Source organism: Gallus gallus, chromosome 1 (genome assembly GCF_016699485.2).
Source record: "Gallus gallus isolate bGalGal1 chromosome 1, bGalGal1.mat.broiler.GRCg7b, whole genome shotgun sequence".
Classification (NCBI taxonomy): Eukaryota; Metazoa; Chordata; class Aves; order Galliformes; family Phasianidae; genus Gallus; species Gallus gallus.
The window spans coordinates 185,504,524-185,525,491 of record NC_052532.1 but is presented as its reverse complement, the minus strand read 5'-3'; the positions used below and the strand labels follow the sequence as shown (position 1 = coordinate 185,525,491).

General features: G+C 40.6%; 1 protein-coding gene across 4 annotated transcripts; it reads right to left on the bottom strand.

Annotated features, from left to right (window-relative positions):
• Positions 1 to 1,146: 1,146 nt before the first annotated feature.
• On the bottom strand, positions 1,147 to 20,937 carry MRE11 (MRE11 homolog, double strand break repair nuclease). 4 transcript variants are annotated; one of them, NM_204778.2, is made up of 20 exons: positions 20,877 to 20,937; positions 20,487 to 20,594; positions 19,495 to 19,627; positions 18,555 to 18,715; positions 17,872 to 17,959; positions 16,816 to 16,957; positions 15,493 to 15,607; positions 14,381 to 14,566; positions 13,681 to 13,852; positions 12,564 to 12,644; positions 11,901 to 12,027; positions 10,122 to 10,225; positions 7,545 to 7,718; positions 6,892 to 6,954; positions 5,791 to 6,001; positions 4,892 to 4,969; positions 3,931 to 3,986; positions 3,405 to 3,472; positions 3,229 to 3,307; positions 1,147 to 2,393 (listed from the first exon to the last, which is right to left on the bottom strand). In NM_204778.2, exons 2-20 carry the CDS (start codon positions 20,504 to 20,506, stop codon positions 2,349 to 2,351), a joined length of 2,103 nt encoding a protein of 700 aa, NP_990109.2. In that variant the 5' UTR covers positions 20,507 to 20,594; positions 20,877 to 20,937; the 3' UTR covers positions 1,147 to 2,348. The 4 variants fall into 4 exon arrangements, with proteins under 4 accessions (NP_990109.2, XP_046760764.1, NP_001384816.1 ...); XM_046904808.1 differs by having other exon boundaries at positions 1,156 to 2,393; positions 20,867 to 20,937; NM_001397887.1 differs by having other exon boundaries at positions 1,163 to 2,393; positions 20,884 to 20,937.
• Positions 20,938 to 20,968: the final 31 nt, after the last annotated feature.

The following is a 20,968-nucleotide window of genomic DNA, read 5'->3' as shown; positions in this document are numbered from 1 at the left end:
TCTGCTATGAATCTGACAGCTGACTCCATCAGCGACCTGGATGAAGGATCAGAGGCCACCCTCATTAAGTCTGCTGATGATGCAAAGCTGGGAGGAGTGGCTGACACATCAGAAGGCTGTGCTGCCATTCTACAACACCTGGCCAGACGGAGATTTGGGCAGGGAAGAACCTGGTGAGATTTAATAAGTGTAGAGATTTGCACCTGGGGAGGAATAACTGCATGCATCAGTAGAGGTCAGGGGCTGACCTGCTGGAGAGCTCTGCAGAGGACCTGGGGGTCCTGGTGGACAACGGGTGGCCATGAGTCAGCAGTGTGCCCTGGTGGCCAAGAAGGCCAATGGGATCCTGCAGTGCACTCAAAAGAGCGTGGCCAGCGCGTTGAGGGAGACCACATCCCCCTCTACTCTGCCCTGGTGAGGCCATACCTGGAGCGGCATCCAGTCCTGGACTCCCCAGTTCAAAAAAGACAGGGATCTCATAGGAGGAGTCCAGCTGAGGGCCACAAAGACAACAAAGGGCCTGGAGCATCTCCTGTATGAAGAAAGGCTTAGTAACCTGGGTCTGTTCAGCCTGGGGAAGAGAAGGCTGAGGAGGTGGGAGGCAAATGGATGAGGCGAGGCTCTCCTCAGTGGCACACAGCAACAGATCAAGGAGCAACAGCCTAAAACTTGAACACAGGAAGTTCCATACAAACATGGGGAAGAACTTCTTTACTGCAAAGGTGACAGGGCACCAGGTCAGGCTCCTCAGAGAGGTTGTGGAGTCTCTTTCTATGGAGATATTCAAGACCTGTCTGGATGCTTCCTGTGCGACTGATCGTAGGGAACCTGCTTTAACAGGGGGTTGGACTCAGTGATCTCAAGGTCCCTTCCAACCCCTGCAATTCTGTGACTGAAAAAATAATTGTAGAAAAGGTAGAAAGAACCTTTGAAATGATTCCTATTAACCCAAAATACTTTGCTAAAAATCTTCACCTGGTTTATGCCCGAAACATTAAGTTCCCTTAAAAGCTTAGTGAAACAATCTGGGTGTTCTGTTACTGTTGTGGTTTTTTTGTTAGCAGGTTTCGTTTAGATAGCAACAGAAAGAGATAAAGTGTGCTAAAAAGCTCAATGCCTCAGCCTCAAAGGAGTTCAAACAACTGACATTCAGAATTTATTAGACAGAAATAGTTTATTTTAAGAAAATGTAAACCTTCATCCTGGCATTTACAGCAGCTTTTTATTTACACAGGTAACATCGTAATAGCCGTGACAGCCCTTTATGAAAGTAAAGACACACCGAATTATTCCCTGCTGCCTTAAGCAACCTCACTTCTTTGCAAATTGCTACTGAACTTTAAATGAGAAATTTGACAGACTTGATCACTTCCATGGAAGTCTTCAGGAAGCTCAAGGGTCGTTTAGGTCCGCTGCTACAGCACACACGCACATGAAGTAATAGCCATGCTCAGTGAGAGCCCCAACACCATAAGTGCTCAATCCCTCAGACATGACATAGAAAAGCAAAAGCGTGGCTTCCATTACTCCTGGCATTTGGTATTACTCTGACACGTTGGGGTGTTAGCTGGGAACACTTCTAGCTTTTCCCTCAGCTGATTCTAAAGGCTGCAGCTGTAGAACACCACCTTCTGCAGAGTGGGGCACAGAGGTGGAAAAGGGGAAGGACAGATGGGTCTTGGCTCCCTCAGTGGAAGGAGTGCTTCCCCCACTGCAATCCGAGTACCCTATTTCAAAAACCTCACTGGAAGAAATCTTCTGAAAAACAGTGATGACATTTTAGGAAGACCATAGCAACAGACAGCTGAAAAGCTGTCAGCTAAGAAAATACTAAGAGGCAATGGCATGCATGTTACTAGCTTACTGCTTTCCTCTTCAATCAGCATTCCTTGTGAAGCTGTAAGGTTCCAGCTCTTAAATCCTACTCACAACAACGCAGTTCTATCTGAACTCTTTGCCAGCTCTTGAACTACACAGCAGCAGTAATTTCTGTGTGCTCTGACAGTAACAGTGCCATAATGGGTTCTCCTATTAAGCTGAAAGTATTAGAATATTTTCCAGCTTCATCACCAAAAACGGTAAAATTTGGATTAAATTATTACTCTTTAAGAGTTTCAACCGTAACTGTAGAAAACTGAAAATAAATGTCTTGCTGCCCAAGTAAGCATTCATTTCTATACCCACCAATTAATGTGACACCCAATGATACCAAATTTGGTGCCACTCAAAACATTTCATAGAAGTGAAGGCTGAAGACAAACCAGCATGTACAGAGCAATGTCGTGCAGAGTATGCCTTGCAAACTACTTTCCATTTACTTCACAGTGTTCAGCATAGCGAGGCACAGATCATTTCTTCCTTCGTGATGTTGCAGTGTTTTTGAACGGGTCATCCTGCAAGTTGTAAACAGATGTGCATTACTAGAACTAACACACATCCTGAGTCATAAAAGGTAAAGTCACCTTTAGACTAAAATAGCCAGGTCACTCAATTCTGTGCTTTCTGACAAGCCTGTTTTTATTGCTTTTGATTGCAAGGATATTACCTATTGATTTAAAAGTTCAACTCACAAATATGCAGAGAACAGAGACTAAGCTTAAGTCAGTGTGATCAGAACAGCAACCTGTACTTCAGGGGTGAGCCAGGAAAAGGTTATCATTCCAAGCAGCACATACTTGAGTGAAGTTTTAGCCATTTACATATCACACATTGTATTTTACTGAGATTTGCACGTATCAGAACTACTGTTTCTGCATGTTGGAACAAACACGTAGTGCTGTGCTTCAAGTACAAGAAGAGATGACAGAAAGAAGGGATAAGAATTTAGCATCCTCTCTGAAGTGGTCAGCATTTAACATCATTAAGGTTGTGATGCTGGTTGTGTGACAGCCTGCTATTATTCTATAACAACACACTGTACAGTGTGTGACAATTCACTGCGTGTTCAGTGCAAAATCATATATAAAACAATTACTTTATTTCCCAGGAAATCTAACTTACTCAGTGTAATCCAGGAGCAATGATTAACTAATTAAGAACTGAGATATTTCCCTTTCTAGCCTTATTTTTGATGTCTATGTATATATATTGAAGCTGGTTATAATAATCTAGTCATGCTAGTAAAAATAAATTAATTCAATTTTACTCAGAAATGTTTTATTTAAATAAGTTCAAAACCAATAATCTATAGAAATTTCCATAGACAACAAAGGTTACAATATACCATACCTCATCTGACTCAAAATCAACTCCTCTGGACATTTGGCTTTGTGAACCTCTTTTACTAAATGAAGACATAGCTGAGGACCTTGAAAAGAAAACAAAAAAGGCATCAGCACGTTCTCAAATAGACATTTCAATAAGTTTCCCTTCAACCACCAATAAGGAGTTTAACAACAACTGACCTTTGGTTTGTTTTGGAAGAAAGACTAATAGGAGACTCTTCTAGATCCATTTCATCATCTATAATATCCTGAAAGATAGACAGCATTTACGAGGCTTTTTCACAGAACTGATTTTTAGAGAAACAGAATACATAATAATGCAGTATTATTGCACAGTAACTTTCTTGAATTCATTTCAAGCACACAGCTACTTATTTACAATGCACATATGAGAGGGCTCCAGAGTAAAACTGTACTACGTGTACAGCTCTTGCACAGGATCTTGCAGAAACCCAAACAACACTCATGTATTTACTCTCAGCATCTCAGTCTATGGTCACAAGTAGCACGTGGTCTTTGTATTCCACATGTAGACCCCATACCAAAAGGACTACAAATCAGCATGTAGAGCCTTACTGTTGGAACCCATAGCCTGGGAACACCTGCTGGCTTAGGTTAACGTTATAACTGTGCATTTGTTTCTCAAAGCAGATGGCAGCAAAAGGCAGCAGCTATGCAGCTTCACTCCTTTTCAGATGCTTCTTACCTCAGAGAAAAATTTAGATGTACTCTGGGAAGGCTCTGGTTTCAAAGACCTAAAGGCTGGGAAAAAAATAAATGCAGTATTTTCAAGTGCTCACATAATAAAATGCAACGTCATACCATTCTGTTCCTTCCAGAAAACCTGCTTAGCATCAGTTTCCTCTGCAATAAAAAGCCCACTGTAATGCAAGCAAGTCAACCTCAAACTAAGAGAAGCAAAGGTCCCTGGCAGATAACAGTACAAGCCCTTGCTGATGTCTGACAACCCAGACCAGCAGGTGCCTCCCAGTCTGGATGGAAAAACATCATTAGCTTTGGTTAAGAGGTAGAGAAAAACATGCAGATTCTTGAGCAGTATTTTCTCTTCAGTACTGAGATCATCTACACCGTTTCCTCAGAGCCTGCCCTCTGTGCCAAGGAAGGGCTGCTCTCAAGCATGCAGCTTAAAGTGCAGATAAGTTCCTCTTCTGTGGTACAAACCAATGTTTCTTAAATTTGCTACAATATAAGGCAAAATGGATTCTTAAAGCTTACTAAACCTGTAAACATCAGTCAAGTTTAAGAATTTTAACCCGTTTCTGCATATTCTATATAGAATAGATGCTGCTAAGACATATTCCTACCATTCATATTCCTTAAAGAACTGCATACAGTTCACAGTGAACTGTTACCATACCAGTTCCAGCCGCATCACAGAATACCCCAGGTTGGAAGGGACCCACAAGGATCATCAAGTCCAACTCCAGTGTTCCCAGGACATTTCGTTTTACCCCCAGTGACAGCAGATATAATTACTTTTTTTTCCTTTTCTCATCACTGTTAGTTATCCTGCTTCATTAGAACCAAAATATCTCTCCCAGCTGAACTGGACTAATAGAAATGAAGGCAATTAAGGCACTTCACCAGTAAGTAAATTTACTACAGTAGGAGAGTATATTGGAGTGATAGACAGAACATAGGCTTACCATCCATGATAGACAAATTCTTGTCAGGCACAGACTTGTATGTTCTGCTGCTAGTAGATGACCCTTGGCTAGTGTTTCCTATAGGAAAAATAAACAACATCCAAATCTGTTCAGTGGTCATTTTTAATTCCTAAAGGTTATTTTTTTCTGTGTGACATTTTCTGTCACTTTTCTTAGTAATGAAAGGTGAGTCACACAGAAACCCAATTACTCTTTACTCCCTCCCTTTCTTCCTTGACACAAAGCCCCCTTACGTGCAGATGAGCTACTTTGGGTCAAGTGCTTACAGCTCCACAGAGAGAGTCTCAACACGTGTCACTGCTCTGACTGAACCACAACATTAAATCACACACTCAAAACTGATTTCAAGGCACTAACGAACCCACTCCTAAGATGACTGCCTTTCTTTCAACTTATCCTGCTCTTAGATATCTCACTTAAGACCTTTGGGCATATTACTGACAACTTGAAGGAGTGCACCATTGCGAGTCCCCACCTTTTATTTATTTTTCTTTACAGCCCTCTGTAACAGAAGGTCTGCAAAATCACACAAAGCCAAGGAGCTATTTAAGACAATCTGTACATTCTGTCTATACTATCAAATGCATAATGCTGTATTACCACTAGCAGCAAAGATATATCCAGGCAATTCATGGAACAGACCTTCCTAATAATGGATCTCTTATGAGTCTACTATGCCTCCATAGTTGAGAAGAATGCTGAAAAAGTCACAACTTAAGTTGCAGAAGACATTCAACTGTGTATCACATGGTACCTAAATCATTTAAGCATTTTATTTTACCACTGGGAGTTTTTTAGCTAGAAGCTTCCACTTGATATAAGCATTTGGAGAGACTCCTTTTAAAAACATCAGTGAAGAATTTGAGTGTTTTTCTTACCTCTTCCCCTTCGAGATGACCCTCTTGCTGCTGAACTTTGCCCTCTTGCACCTCTTGCCCTACCTCTTCCCCTTCCTCGGCTTAGTGTTGTGGGAATGTCATCATCTGAATCACCCGATGCTTTCATCCCAGTATCCATGAGTCCTTCATCACTGGAGGCTGAATCAAGAACTACACCTTCAGACCTGTGAGCTCTAGCCCTCGTCATTGCCTGTAATGGAATAAGAAGTGCTAGAAGAAAAAGAACCTTAAATTATGAAATACGCTACTGTTGAATCCTAGTTGTGATAAACAACTGAGCCTTAGAAGATCCAAATCCACAACCTTCTGGAAGGCAAGGATATCTGTCAAAAAGCTGAGGCAGTATTTATTTTGTTTAATTTGGATGTGCGGCTGTCAGCTGTGGAGCTGGTTAATGTGATTGCTCACATGGTCAGCAGAGTTAGGATGACTTGTTGTTCACCTATGTCAGCTATGGACACCTGCTCAGATGAAGAATCCTCCAAGCTCCACTGACATTATCTTCACTGACATTAGTGACAACTTGTTAATGTGAAAATACAACAGATTAGGAGAAATGAATCCTGTTCTAGATATTTTGCCCTCAAAATTTCCTACCAGTCCCACACAGCTTATAAAAACAAACCAGTAGTGGTTGGGAACTCTCTGTGGAAAGAGTTATAACATCTAGACACAAATCTCTGGGAGATCTAGGATCTGGTTTGCTGGTAAGGTCAGTAGTACCAAAATGTTTACCAATAGCAGCAATTTCTTTTACTATCAGTACAGCCTATTCACATCTCCACTGGTGATGGGATCACCAATAGTTTAAGCTGACAGAGCTCTGAAGGCCACCTGCCTGGTTCAAAGCAAGGGCAGCTGAACATTTGGGTTCACAAATTTCTAGAAGAGCAGATCTCAAAGGCTGAACTGAGCAGCAGCTTAGGCACATATTACACAAAGCATGATTTCAAGACTCGTTAATCTTCTCCACGCAGACAGGCACTTTTGGACAGGAATGATGTTGAATTATTATACAGTGACTTCACTCATATGCAAGATTTCATTCTTCAGTCTAAGTCCAAAACTCAGAGGAGTTACCTCACGAACTTCTTCATCCTCCTCTTCGGTGTTTTTTCTTCTACTCTCCCTAAACTTTCGCACCTGAATGAATAATAACAGTAATAAAAAACCAGTTTCCTTCAGAATAACAACTCATACAGTAATGGAAACATAGCAAGAAAGAAGTCTGAACTGAAGTGAAGCTCATGAAAGAAGAGAGCAGGAACATACAAACAGCTTTACATTTTGTTTAGAGTCTTATACTAACCACAGCATGTGTGATGCTACAAATTAAGAACCTCGCATCCTATTGGCAGCTCTCCTGTAACTGCACCACTGGAGGCAAATGATGAGATGCAGGAGATATTGACTATTCACTTATTTTGCTTCTCTTGAACATAAGTGACAGTGAAATAGGAATAAATGGAGAAGACAGGGCAGAGGGTGAAACAAAGTTAGAAGACTCTGATATTGAGAAGAGATAAACTGCAGTATATGCATAACGTAAAACATCTTTAGCACAAACTTATGAACTCTCTATCTGGAACCTTATCACCATATTAATTACAGAAAAGGACTACAGGCACGTGTTGCACATGCAGCACATAGGCAAGGCTACGTAACCAGCTTTGAGCACCAACTTTTCTACTGTCTTCACCTCTTCTAAAGATTTGACCATAACAGAACTTTACCTCCTCATCTATTTTTTCTTCCTCTGCATCAATGTGACGCTCCTTAAGAAATCTCTGTGTTTTCTCTAGCTGAAATTTCACCAGTTCCTCTATGGCATCTTTTTCTTCTTTGTCCACAAACTCCTGCACTGCTTCTCCCATTCCTCTTTCAGTTAGAAGTGAAAGTTGTACTTTCTTTAAAATAAGGGGAAAACAGTTTCAAAGAAAATGAGTCATATTCCTGCTATCCCAGCTAAACATTGTTTGGTTCCAAAAGAAGTAACACTGAAGAAGCATTAAAGATTTCAATCAGAAAATAAGCGAGCAACAAGCAAACATTATTCCTCCCAATAGGTACAACTTACTTGCTATTAGCACGTTATGCCCCACCTAACGTAGTATTTGCTAGATTATATTTCATAAATGGTAAGGGAATAGCAGTGCTGGTCATATCTAAAACAATTTGTCTCAAATGTATTACTGAGGGAGATGGTAAGCTGTATTTTTTTCCTCGTCCACTCCCCTTTTTAAAATTAACAAACATCTATTTGTGGAGACATAAAAAGTAATTAGAAATAGGCACTGAATTATTACAAACGCTAAGCTAATTAGTTTTATTGTAAAATACTACTATAAGAAACCCGACAGTTACAGAGCTGACTCAGTTATTCTGAAGCATTAAGAACTATTAAGCAGAAATCTGCTCTACTGAAATGAAATTCAATAAACACCAACACTTCTCCCGTGGTCATCAAGTGAGATGATATTCACCAAAATATTCTACAATGAGATATTACCACCAGCACTAATTAGCAGAAGTAACAGAAGCTACTGGTGGTGTTTCATTGCCATTCTCTTCTTCATCTTCTTTACTCCAATAGAGTAAGAAGAGATGCCCTGAGGAAGCAGCCCCTATATGGAAAGGGTTTAAACAGCAGTTTCTTCTGACTGCAAACTGAAGCAGGGACAATTTCTTAATAAAAAGCATTATATATACTCCTTAATAACTCTTGATCCTTCCACTTGCCCTTTAGGAACTGTACTGCGAGTTACACCAGAAGCAAAAAACCTTCCCTGAAATAATGCTTAACACGGGAATCTATTTTAATGCTACTACAAAAAATTAAGTTCATGAAATGATAATGCAAGCATGTCCAAAGAGGGACTGACTGTAATGATGCAGAATGTTAATGCTGACTTTCAGCAATTACAGTTTCCTCTGAAGGAGGGGAAAAAAAAAAAAAAACCACAAAAAACCCAACTTACTAAAGAAACAAATAGTAGTGATTTCATTTCCCAGGCCTTAGCTTCCCAGCAGCAGTGGAACTGAACTGCCTGCCACTTCGTAGGCATTTTTGGGTTTAACATTTTTGGAACACCCAACTACAGCCCTGTGCCACCTCAGGGTCTGACTGCTGCTCTGTGCACTTAATCAGACAAGATGAGGTGCCTAGCAGAGCCTGAAGCACAAGCCCTATCCCTGTTGTAAGGGGCAACATACTTCCTCCACTTTTCTTTCCTCCTTTAGCACTGTTGACTTGTAACATATTCTCCCCCTACTGTAAGCCTTCCAGGAACATCAGCTGACTCCTTCAGGTCTTTTAGAGATGCTGAGCAGCTGAAACAGACCTCAAATGCTGGGACTGGTTTATACGAGCTGTTTATATAAGAACATACAAAGAAGTTGGGAAGATGGTCTAAGAGGGACAATTTTGCAGAATAAGGGAAGAAAACAGTTTAAAAGCAGAATTATTCTTCATAGAATAGTACAGTGTTTGACCCTGCTACTTCTCTCCATGGGATTCAGGGATGGCATACATTTGAAGCACTGCTTGCTTCTGAACTACTCATCCTGGGTTCCATTCCCTATCATATTCAGACAGCAAATAGCCCCTCCAGAGCTTAATTTAGAGGGGCCAGTGTTAGGCAAGGTGATGTAAATTTGGTGATCTTTGCCTCAGGAATCCTAGTTCTAAAGACCTTCTATTAAGCATGTTCTGAAATAGCTTCTAGATTCAGCATTTGCATGGCTGACTCACTGGTCACTATATTTCACTCCTAAGACTTTGCAGCCCCATAGCTGGGGAAAGGCAGTAGATACAGTTTAATGAAAGGGTGAGACAAAAGCAAGCTGTCAGGTGCTTTCCTTGTCCTCTCTGCTCTGCTTTAAACACGTGGAACTGCACTATGTCTGAGGACACCAAACACTGCAGTGTAACAAATAATTCCAAAGCAGCTGGTACTTATAACTGGTACCCCATGTATCCCCACAATAAATTAAGGTAGCTTCCGAGATCAGGCTGCCTCAGGCTTTCCTTCTGTAGCAACATGATGCAACATTTAGTGCAGGGCAGATGCTACAAGTTCACATGAAGAGCTACTGTGATTTATCAAAACTGCTTGTGTTCATACACCCTATGTACCCTACATGCAACAATTAATTCCTTACCTAAGGCATATACAGTTATACAGGCAATAAAGGAACTTCTTGGTGGCTGTCAGTCTTTTCAGCATATACTGCATCCATAAACTAAGTAATACGTGTAACAAAAGCATAAATATATCCCATACACAAATTCATAAAAGGTACAAAGATACCTTCTCTGCTGTCTGAAAATACTGCTTTACAAGGTCTTCCACTCTCAGTGTCACCTCCTCAGAAGCAGGTCTGCTAAGCAGCTTTCCAAAATTAATATCATTGTCTAAAACAGAAAAGCACAGTGACACAGTAACCCACCACTCACGCAGGAGCTGACAGATTTTAATTATTATCCTGATTACAGTAATTAAAGAGAAAAAAAATAATATAGATCTCTTAGGAATCATGGTCCCGTTTATGTATAAAGGCTTATTCAAATTGTACACTACTGGATGCAAACACAGCAAAATATAACAGATGAAATATCTATACAAGACAACCACATTCCTCACAGATACGAAAGCTACTTCCAATTACTAAACATGTGGAATTAGGGACAGAACACTACATCCTGAAGGCTATCATAACTATGCGGGTTGACTTTGAGTAAAAGAAAATGCATAGCACAGTGAGGCTGCCCTGCACTCCAAGGAAGCAAGGTAGGAACAACAGAAGAATGATGGTGATGATCAACTGAGGTTATAACACACCATCCCAAGAAATACAAAATGACTGCAGACTGGTCTAGTGGGAGGTGTCCCTGCCTACAGCAGGAGGGTTGGAACTCGATGATCTTAAAGGCCCCATTCAACTCAAACCATTCTATGATTCTAAAGACTGTTTCTAGACATGTGCCACACTCAAGCATAAAACGCTGCTGGGTTGGCCTTGTTAGATAAGCAGCTATAACCAAAGAAATAGTAACAACTTCTGAACTATTAGGAAGTCTAAACATCATCCTGTACTGAGCCATAATGGTATGCATACATGCAAAGGAAATTCTGCCTGCTTCATCAGCCACCTAACTTACAGCAGAAGATAGCAAAGTAATGCAAAGAACCATGGCATTCTTTTTATATTTCCTTCCTCAAGCTCAGATTAAAAAGGAGAATTAAAATGTATTGATAAAATACAGCGAGGGAGCTGTTTTACACTCTGAAAATGTTCATGGGATGATTTAATGAGAAAAGTAAAAACAGAACCAAACCAAACAAGGGCAGCACTACATAATTTAAAAAGCCAAAATCACTTCCCTAGAAGTTGTTTTTATTCATGAACCATCATGCTTCAATCTTTATAAAACTGTCAATGGAAATAACTGTGTCTGGAATTGGAGCACTCAGAATGCACTAATGTGTAACATTAACAGTTCTTTAGATTAGCACAGTATGTTCTCATGCAAGCTGTACCTTCATTAGTGACTATTACAAATCCAGTATTCGGGCAATATCTATTAACCATTTAGTCAAAATTCCAGGCACAGTGAGAAGTGCTACAATAATAGCTGTTATTTGTTTTGCCAAAAAATGCTGCAAGAGAGACATCCCTGGAACAGGCTGAAAAGCCAAAAGCACCTCATACACCTTTCTTCCTACAGAATGCCCAGAGCCAACCACCTCCTTCTGAGAAGTTCCAGAAGGAAGATATTTAATGCTTTTCCTTGAGATTACGACTCAGTCTGATATGGGGCTATACGTAGCATTACAAGCAACTCAGTAAGATTTGAGGTGAAAGAAAAGGGAGTTATTTATGAACAACTACCTGACAGACACTGCATTCAATATCAGAATTGTTAGACAAATCTGGGAATGAAGTAGAAATACTTCTGCAGTAAGACTATATACATCACTATTCTTCCTATAACTCATTAGGTGGTAGACACCAAAGTTTACCAAAGGCTGAGTAACAAACCAAAGGAAGAAAAATGAGAGCTCAAGAAAGCCTTCCTTTCCAATCACCGTTTTTCTCTTTTTGTTCACGATGTCTGAAAAAATGTATGATGTCCTTTGGGTTGGCCACCCTATCCATGTACTTCTGGCTGAAACGATGGACAATGAATGGCTCAAAGCCACCTGTGTAATCAACCTAAGTGAGGACAGAAAAATAAAACATGAAACAAGCAGGAAAAGAGAAGTCATACCAACCATGACAAGCCTGTTATGTTACCTTTCAAGGCAAAAAAAAAAAAAAAAGTAGTAAAAAATAAGCCAACCTAAAATTAATGCTTTACCATACCATGCAGAATAGCTAATACAAGCACAGATTCACAGCTTGTTCCATTTACTAGGGCTAAGGAAAGTTTTCATGTATTAGGTTATCCAGGATGATATGACTTTAAGAAACCCTCTGTAAATAGCCACTTCTGATCCCCTCATTCAGACCAGCAAAGAAGTACAGAATAAGACTGTTCATCAATGTATCATACAACATTAGTTTTACCAGAGGTTAAAAGAATGAAGTATGAATAAGAGTATAAACTTCATAACAGTATGAAAGCAGATTGTACTGCCTGTACACAGCAAGAAATTGCATGTATTTATACAACAAGCACTGTTTTTGCTTTGCAACTTTTCACAGTGACTTTTTAAAAGCAAAGTAATCCAAGTTGAACAATATCTTACTCGTAATCTAATGAGAGGCTTCTGTGGCTGGCGCGGATTTCCAAGGCGTTCTCTTTCTGCATTATCCAGCATCATTTCAACCTATGGAGCAGAAGCAGGAATTCAATTCCACTTTATTCTCCTAAAGATACCTGAAACCTTCAAACCTAACTTGCTTATCTCCAATACAGCGTAGCTCGGCAGCATCTACATCAGCTCACGTTCATTGACAGGGAAAAGAATCACAACCACAGAATTGCAGGGGCTGGAAAGGACCTGTAGAGATCATTGAATCCAATCCCCCTGCAAAGCAGGCCCCATACAGCAGGCTACACAGGTAAGCATCCAGGGGGGTCTTGAATATCTCCAGAGAAGGAGAATCCACAACCTCACCGTGTCAGTGCTCTGTCATCCTCACTGTGAAGAAGTTCCTTTACATATTGGTGCAAACTTCCTATGCTCCAGTTTAAGGCCCATTTCCCCTTGTCCTGTCCCTACAGACTGTTGGCCATATCCCTTTGACTCCCACACTTAAGATACTCAGATCCCCTCTGAGTCTTCCATTCTCAAGGCTGAACAGACCCAGGTCGCTCAGCCTTTCCTCATAGGGGAGAGGCTCCAGGCCCTTTATCATCTTTGTGGCCCTCCACTGGACTCTCTCCAGGGGATCCCTGTCTGTTTTGTACCAGGGAGCCCAGAACTGGATAGAGTACTCCAGGTAAAAAGCAGGAAGAGACTAATAAAGACCTAAGATCCAAGAGCAAGCACTAAACCTGCCTCAGCTACTTGGATCATTTCACACTGTACAGCTCAGCTCTTGGGGTTTAGGTCCATGTATTTATGCTGGTTCCAAAGTTATACATCCAACAATGTCCCACCCTCAGGTGGGAATTTTTCTAGAATGACAGATGGACACCTGCAAAGCAGTTACAGTCTGCTTTAATACGTAATCCTAGTTTGGAGGCCAAGGCTGCAGTAAATGTCATGAAATTAGTCCTTCAGTTGAAACACTGCTGGTCAGTTTCAAATAGTAAGGGACAAGAAGTAAGATTTATCTTCCACTCTTAAAACTAGCCACAGATCACATTCCCCACCCGTATGCTGATCTCCATATATCACGGCGAGCATTAGAAGTTACCTTTTCCATGCAGAACGCTTGTATTGCCTGAGTTACTTTAGGATTGTCAGGATTAAAAAGTTCTGGGTGATCAGCCAGGACAACATCTTCCATATAGAAAGTTCGTACAGTCTCTAAAGCAATCCTCTGCATTTTCATTTTTTTTCCTTTAACACGCAGCAAACCAATGTGTCTAGCAGGAGAAAGGCAACTTACTTGAAGATGAACTTAAGAATATGGTGCAGAAATTTGTTCTAAACCTCATGGTTCTTTTTTTTTTGGGGGGGGGGGGGGGGGGGGGGGGAGGAGGTTTTGAGGTAAAACTTTTAAAGCTACATTAAAAATGGAAAGCTATAGGAAGTGTTTGGATGTGCACTTCAGGGCTGGCACTGCAAAACTTCCCAACCTGGCATATTCAGATTGTGCCTGCTCTGCACACAGTTCATTGCATCCCAATTTATCTGTGTGTAACTCCTCTTGGATAAGTTCCATTTGCTTTGAATGCTGGGTTTAGTTCTAAGTAAAACAAACTTATCCCAGGCACTGATTCCATCTGCTTCATTTCTCACGTCCCACTGTGACACTAATCCCTGTTACAACACAAGTCCTTTCATACTAAAAAGAAGTATTTTTCTTGGCTACATAAATGTCACTTGTCAACACAATACACATAAGACAAGAAATAAATAACAATAAGAAGAAGAATAAAGAAATCACATACTTCTTCACAGCTTCTCCGGGGGACAGAGACGTCACCACTGAACTTCCTGGCTGAGTAACATAGAAATGTTGCTGTTCGTTTTGGGCTGGAGTTATTTTACATTCGTGTTCATGACCCCACACAACAAGATTAATAAAGTCATCTAAAAACTGCTCTGGAATGTAGTTTGTGGCTCCATGTTTGCTTCTATTCAAGAAAACAGAAAAATAATTAGTGTACAGTAATGGGTAGGCACACGTGGGGAGTGAAGGAGGAGAAAACCACCAATGTGATGTTAAAATGATGGAGAATCTCTAGCAAAAATATTTGATGCATATTTTACATCAGGCATTCTTCATAATTTTTCCTTCATCCAATTGCTTGTATTACCAATACCAAAGTATTTGGGTAAAGCAACTTATACAGACTTGAATCAAAGATAGTTTACTTACACAGGGAAATTTTCAATAGGGCTTTTCTGTTCTGAATGAAGCTCACTGTCCCTTTCCAGAAGAGGGAGGAGACAGAGAGCTTCTTCAGCCTACTGGGCAGAGCAAACAGCCTGGGGTCCCAGCTGTGTTTGTTGACTTCTGCCTCACCATTATCTCCTACATGACGGCCACACTCCGACTCATGAAAAATTAAAGAATCTGGAAAAGAACTCTGCCTGTTGCTACTGACACTGCTGGAAGAGATGGGTAGGCAAAAAAAGAACACAAGCTACCTATCCTCTAATTAAGAGAAAGTGTAAAGAATAGCAATGCAAGTGAAGATAAAATACTAATGGAATTATGGGTCAAAAAGCATAGGAAATGGAGTATGAGGTTTACTGGTCTCTCACTTCTAACATGCAGACTTAAGACATAAATAAAATCCTCCCTGGCTCTCAGGTATGAAGAGTTTGGGAAGCAATTTCCCAGCATCTCCAACTCATTTATTTCAACTCTTTTCCATTATGGTTCTTCTGTAAGAGCAACTGTAAAACAGTGCTTCTATTTGGGAAAATCTTGAGGCCATCCACTCACATGAAGCACTAGCCAACATAGCTGGCTTTCTCTCCTGCAGTTTTCAAAGCAGTTTCATGAGCACAACACAGTAAGTTTAAGTCACCATAATTCATTCAGCGCCGCTACCTATTCTGATGAATCACAAACATGTTAAACCAACTGTCTTCATCCTCCTTTGGTCTCAGCATGGTTACTTGTTTATTGACAAACATACGATACAACCTCTCATCTGGAATGGCCCCTGTAGAGGACAAAACAAAACAATAAAACATTTTTGTGTAGTCTGTCTATATTTTATAGTGTCTTAATTAGCAACTCTATTAAAAAGAGTAAAACAGTCCAGTGTTAAGATTGTCATTTTTGTGACTAAGAAGTCTACGGTGGGATTATGAACTCTAAGTATAACACAGTTATATTAGAAGCCAATCTAGTGATGCAAGGTATTCTCACAAGAAATTTACCTTTAAATGACTGCTGAAAGCAGCTTTATTAACTACATATAGCTTAAAAACTCTGTGTCAGTTTTCTGTGCCAAACACCATATCGGGGGCAGAATTAAGAACAGGAAGTGTTTTATTTCTTGCCAATGGAATAAGCACATTCTGTTGTAAGAAACACTCCAAAACCAGATTTGACTGAGATGGAGTTCGTAAGCATACTTAGAAAATCTCTAGAAAACAAGAGAGAAACCATGAATTCTACAAAGTTTGTGCTTTCCCACACAGCAGGAAAAAAAAGCCTGCAGTCCTTCTGACCTAGCTGCTGCTCTTTGTTTCCTTAGGCAAGGAAAAACAAAACCACAAGCAAAACAAGCAAAATAAACCCAACCAACTAAACAAAACCAAAACCAACCGCACCAATGCTTCATTTTTATTATGGACTTCAAAGAATCCCACATGGAATGTATGTCTCCTCTGCACGAAAAAGTTCTCTATAAATCAGACAGAGTCAAGAGGGTATAAAACAGAGATGACTTCAAAGGAACATCTCTCAAACATTTTTGCACAGCAACATTTCCACTTTAGAATGCTGCTGCATTTCCCAATAGTCATTTTTTGGTGTATCAGAAATTCAACTGCTTTTTGTGAAGTTTTACACTGTGGTGTCAGAACATTCACTGTTAACTTTTAGAACATCAAGCAAACTATAAAACATCTCATTTAATAGAAGGAATCATGTCCGACTAGGACTTAACAGAGAACTGTAAAAGCTGCTTGGAAATCAGAGTTGAAGCATTCATGGCTGGATATAAAATAAAGTGCCAAAGTGAAAAGCTTAACTTCTCTAAACAGAAAGTGGCCACAACACCGCACTGAATGAATACAACTTCATTTACTTTTACGGTGCAACAACAGACCGAAAGGTGTGTCTGCTCCGACTTGATTTAGACATATTGAGCTTTGGTAATACATGAACAGCTGAGCCACAGAATAGCAGAAAAATCCTTACCTAAGCCGTACAGAGCAATTTTTGTTCTACCCTTCCGTAATAAAATGGGGCTAATATCTATTTTCTCCACAGAAGTTGAACGTCCAAAATGATTCAGCAATCCTGCACAGCTTAAAATGTCCAGTGCACACAGTGCATCTACCTGTAGAAAACAGAAAGAATCAAACAAATGCCTTCAACAGGAAATGTAGCCTTTGAATTCTAAGAGAAATAGTTTCAAAAGAGAAAGAGGATACCCTTCCTTAACTATATTCTGCAGTTGGAAACCTTGCCTGATAGCTATATTAGCACTTTTTAGTACTCCATGGAACAGAAGCAAAACCTTTCTTACAAATCTTAATTTGAACAATGGGAAACTAAACATTAAATCATTCAGGAAAAATAAGTAAGAACCCCAGCCAGTCTCTAAAGTACTACAAGAAACTGTCTGGTTAAACTAAACTCTTCGTAGCAGGACTGAAATTGCTGCCTTAATACCCATCTCCGTGATACACTGCTCTTTGTCATAAAATACAGAACTCTTAATTTACTGCATGCTTTCCAAATGTTCCTTTTTTTTTTCCTGTTTAGTTTTAGATGTTGGATTTTAAACGAGCGTTTCAACATTATTAGTTTATTTTCCTTGAAATTAAACACCCCAAATTGAAGATGCCTATCAATTGTTCAGGGAATTTAAGCACAAGTCAAACTATTCACATTTCCTTTCCTTAAGAAAAAGGTTTTCAGTTTCTATAGAGTTTGTTTTAGAAACTTTCTAAAGAGCTGCCACTCCTTGGGATGGGAAGTGATTCTGTTCCCAGTTATCAAAGCCTACGTATATTAAGACATATAATAGAGTCCATATGGATCCCTTATTCCAATTCTCTTTTTTAACGGCACCCTGAAGCTGCTGCCACTAACAAAGGGAATTTCTGAAGGTACACAGAATATTTCTATGAAGAGGGAAGGAACTGACTCAAATAAGCCTGTTCCTCTAGAACTGTATTTTTATACGAGTCCATAACTTCTACAATATTATTTTTGTAACATAGTAGCATAATTAATGATAATAATTACCCCTGTGGGATCATCATGATTGCCATGAATACTAAAAATTGGCATAGAAATGTTGAGGTTTTCATCCTGATAGTTCACCCATGGAAACCTGTACAAATAGAGGAAAACAAGTTATAATGTAACTACAGATTTCTGTACAAAAAATTCCCAATATTTTCATCAAATCATCATCACAAACACATAACAGCAGCACAAATGACACGAAGTGGCTGTGAATAAACTTAAGCTCCACATCATAAGAAGATTCTTATTCACAGTCTGAAAGTTCCTAATGGGAGTATGGTAGCAAAAATATTTTTATTAGTAATTTTAAAGAGTTCATTTATGAAAGCAGAAGATTGGGCTGGGCAACCTTTACACACAAAAGTCCGTTTATTTTAGCACAGCAATTCACTTAAGTGGGTTTATTTGTAATACACAACCTATTTATTACTTAAATCTATCAACTGTTGTAACATCTTCAGAGGTTTCTCAATAAATGGTGTACAGTCCTTTACAGACTTCATAGAAGGTGTTAGATGAGGTGATGTTATAAACTGCCCCATACAAGCAGGCCTAAAACTTCACGGTGGCAGCCACAGAGGATACACAGCATTTAAAAGTAAATAAATAAAAACCACAACACATTCATCCAATATGAAAAACAATCACGTGACACCGTAACTGGTAAGAAACAGACTTACTTGCTGAACTGAAAATTAACTGCCTGATCACTCAGAACTTCAAAGCTAACAGGACGATCACCCATGCAGTATTTTCTCAGGGATTCTAAACATGTATGTATTGTTTTTCTGGAAGGTTTGTTTTCATGAAAGAGGTCCCCACCTAATAAAATAAAGTCCACCTGTATATAACAAAGAGCTCTATTATTTCAATACAGCATTTGGTATTACCTCAAAGGCCTGTAAGCAAACTCATTAAATTACTTCTTCTAAATACACCCACATATTTCATACCAGGACCCCTAGGTGAAACGAGTCTGTAGCTGCAGATATTCTGTAGTTCGTTTACTTATTCGTGAACCACGTAAGTAAATTATTTTGAAAAATATATTTTTTACAACAACTGAGGACCCCACATCTGGACACAGTGCTCCAGGTAAGGCCTCAGCAGCACAGAGCAGAGGGGCAGGATCACCTCCCTCGCCCTGCTGCCTGTGCTGCTCTGGATGCAGCCCAGGATATGGTTGGCTCTCTGAGCTGCAAGGGCACATTGCTGACTCATGCTCAGCTGCCATCCATCAGTACCCCCAAGTCCCCAATGCCCAGGTTTCAGTAGGGCTGTGCTCTATCCTTTCATACCCCTCCCCTCCCCCTCTCCCCCCCGCAGTACCTCTTCTCTCCTAATAATTTTCCATTCTTGCAGCACTAAAACCTCTCTAAATGCCCCTGGAAGTGGTGCAGGCACACTTAAAATGCAAATCAAACAACCAATGTCATAATTTAAGAAGGCTGCTCTCACAAAGATACTAGCATTTCTTTTTCTAAGAGAAACATGTAACTGGCTGCAATAAATAAATGTTTAGTAATCTTTTATAATGTTAAACAAGACTAAGCTTCATAGCTTCTAGCAGGTTGGAATGGATTTTCTTGTCTCCTTTACTTTCCAAAAAGTAACACTTACTTCATTTTTTTGAGCATGCTCCAAAATTTCATTAAAAGTTACAAATGTGTCATTTCCACGCACTGCGTCCTTCTCCAAATAGCCAAGATGAATATCAGTAGCAATCAGTATCTTAAAGGTATCTTCGTCATCCCTAAATAAACGAGGAAAATTTATGTCACAGAGCAGCATACTCAAGGACTTCAACACAGACCTTATTAAAGTAACTTGTTTGGTATACAGCCGTTAAATACACAGTAGATCTGTTATAAAACTCTTATCACCGTACCTCTTCTGTAACACTCTCAAAACATTTGACTGCTTTACTTGCAAGTGGCACTTGATCTTGGTCAGGCTCTGGAACAGACTCCCCAGGGCAGTGGACACAACCCCAAACTGCCAGAGTTCAAGGAGCATTTGGACAACGCTCTCAGACACAGTGTCTGATTTTTGGGTGTTCCTGTGTGGAGCCAGAAGTTGGGCTTGACGATCCCTATGGAAGGGTGGTCAGGCACTGGAATGGGCTGCCCAGAGAGGTGGTGGAGTCACCAACCCTGGTGGTGTTCAAAGAGCGTTTGGATGTTGTGTTGAGGGACATGGTTTAGCGGGAACCATTGGTGAAGGGCGAATGGTTGGACTGGATGATCCTGTGGGTCTTTTCCAACCTTAGCGATTCTATGAGTCTATGATCCCCTCCAAGTTAGGACATTCTATGACTCACAGAGACCAAACAAACCAGTTTCAGAATCAAGTTATCCCGATCAGTTTAGTTCAGAAAATGGCTGCAAACACCTCATGAAAAACCAGAGAATCCTCTGCGTGTTTTCAACCTTTGGGAAACTCCGCAAATAAACATTCCATGTTTGTTCGCTTTGGGAACCTACGAACATACAAAGGAAAGGACCTGCTTGGAAACAAACACAGATCTGAGCTCTCAGCTCATTCCAAATGCCCCGAATGTTTGCTGTTTGGTATGGCAGAACTGCATCGCGCTACAGCTGATGGGAGCTTACTGCAAGCTGACGGCACTCATCTTCCTGTTAGGATTTCTCAAAAAAAGGCTCCAACCACAGTGAGAGAGGGCAGAGAATCAGCTCCTGGTATCATGGATGCATCAGTGCCTAAGAGATAAGAACGCAAGCGAATCAGAACGAAGAGCACAGCGAGCTGAACTGGCGACTGCTCAGCCTTTTATTAAGAATTATCGCTTACAAACACCCGCGCATACAGATCAGGAAAGCTCTGTATCTGCTTCAGCCACTTCCAACCAAGCACAGCCCACCCCCTCACACCGTGAAAGCAGCGCTGGCCCCGAAGCCGACCCCGCCCGGCCCACACAACGCTCCCCCAGGCCCGACGCCCCAGCCCAGCCCAGCCCAGCCCAGGACCCGACCCTCACACACCACACACCGCGGCCGCCTCACGACATTTCTATAGTACCCGCCCGAGCCCCGCGCCGATCTCGCGAGATCCGCCCCCTCGCAGCGCGCTCTCT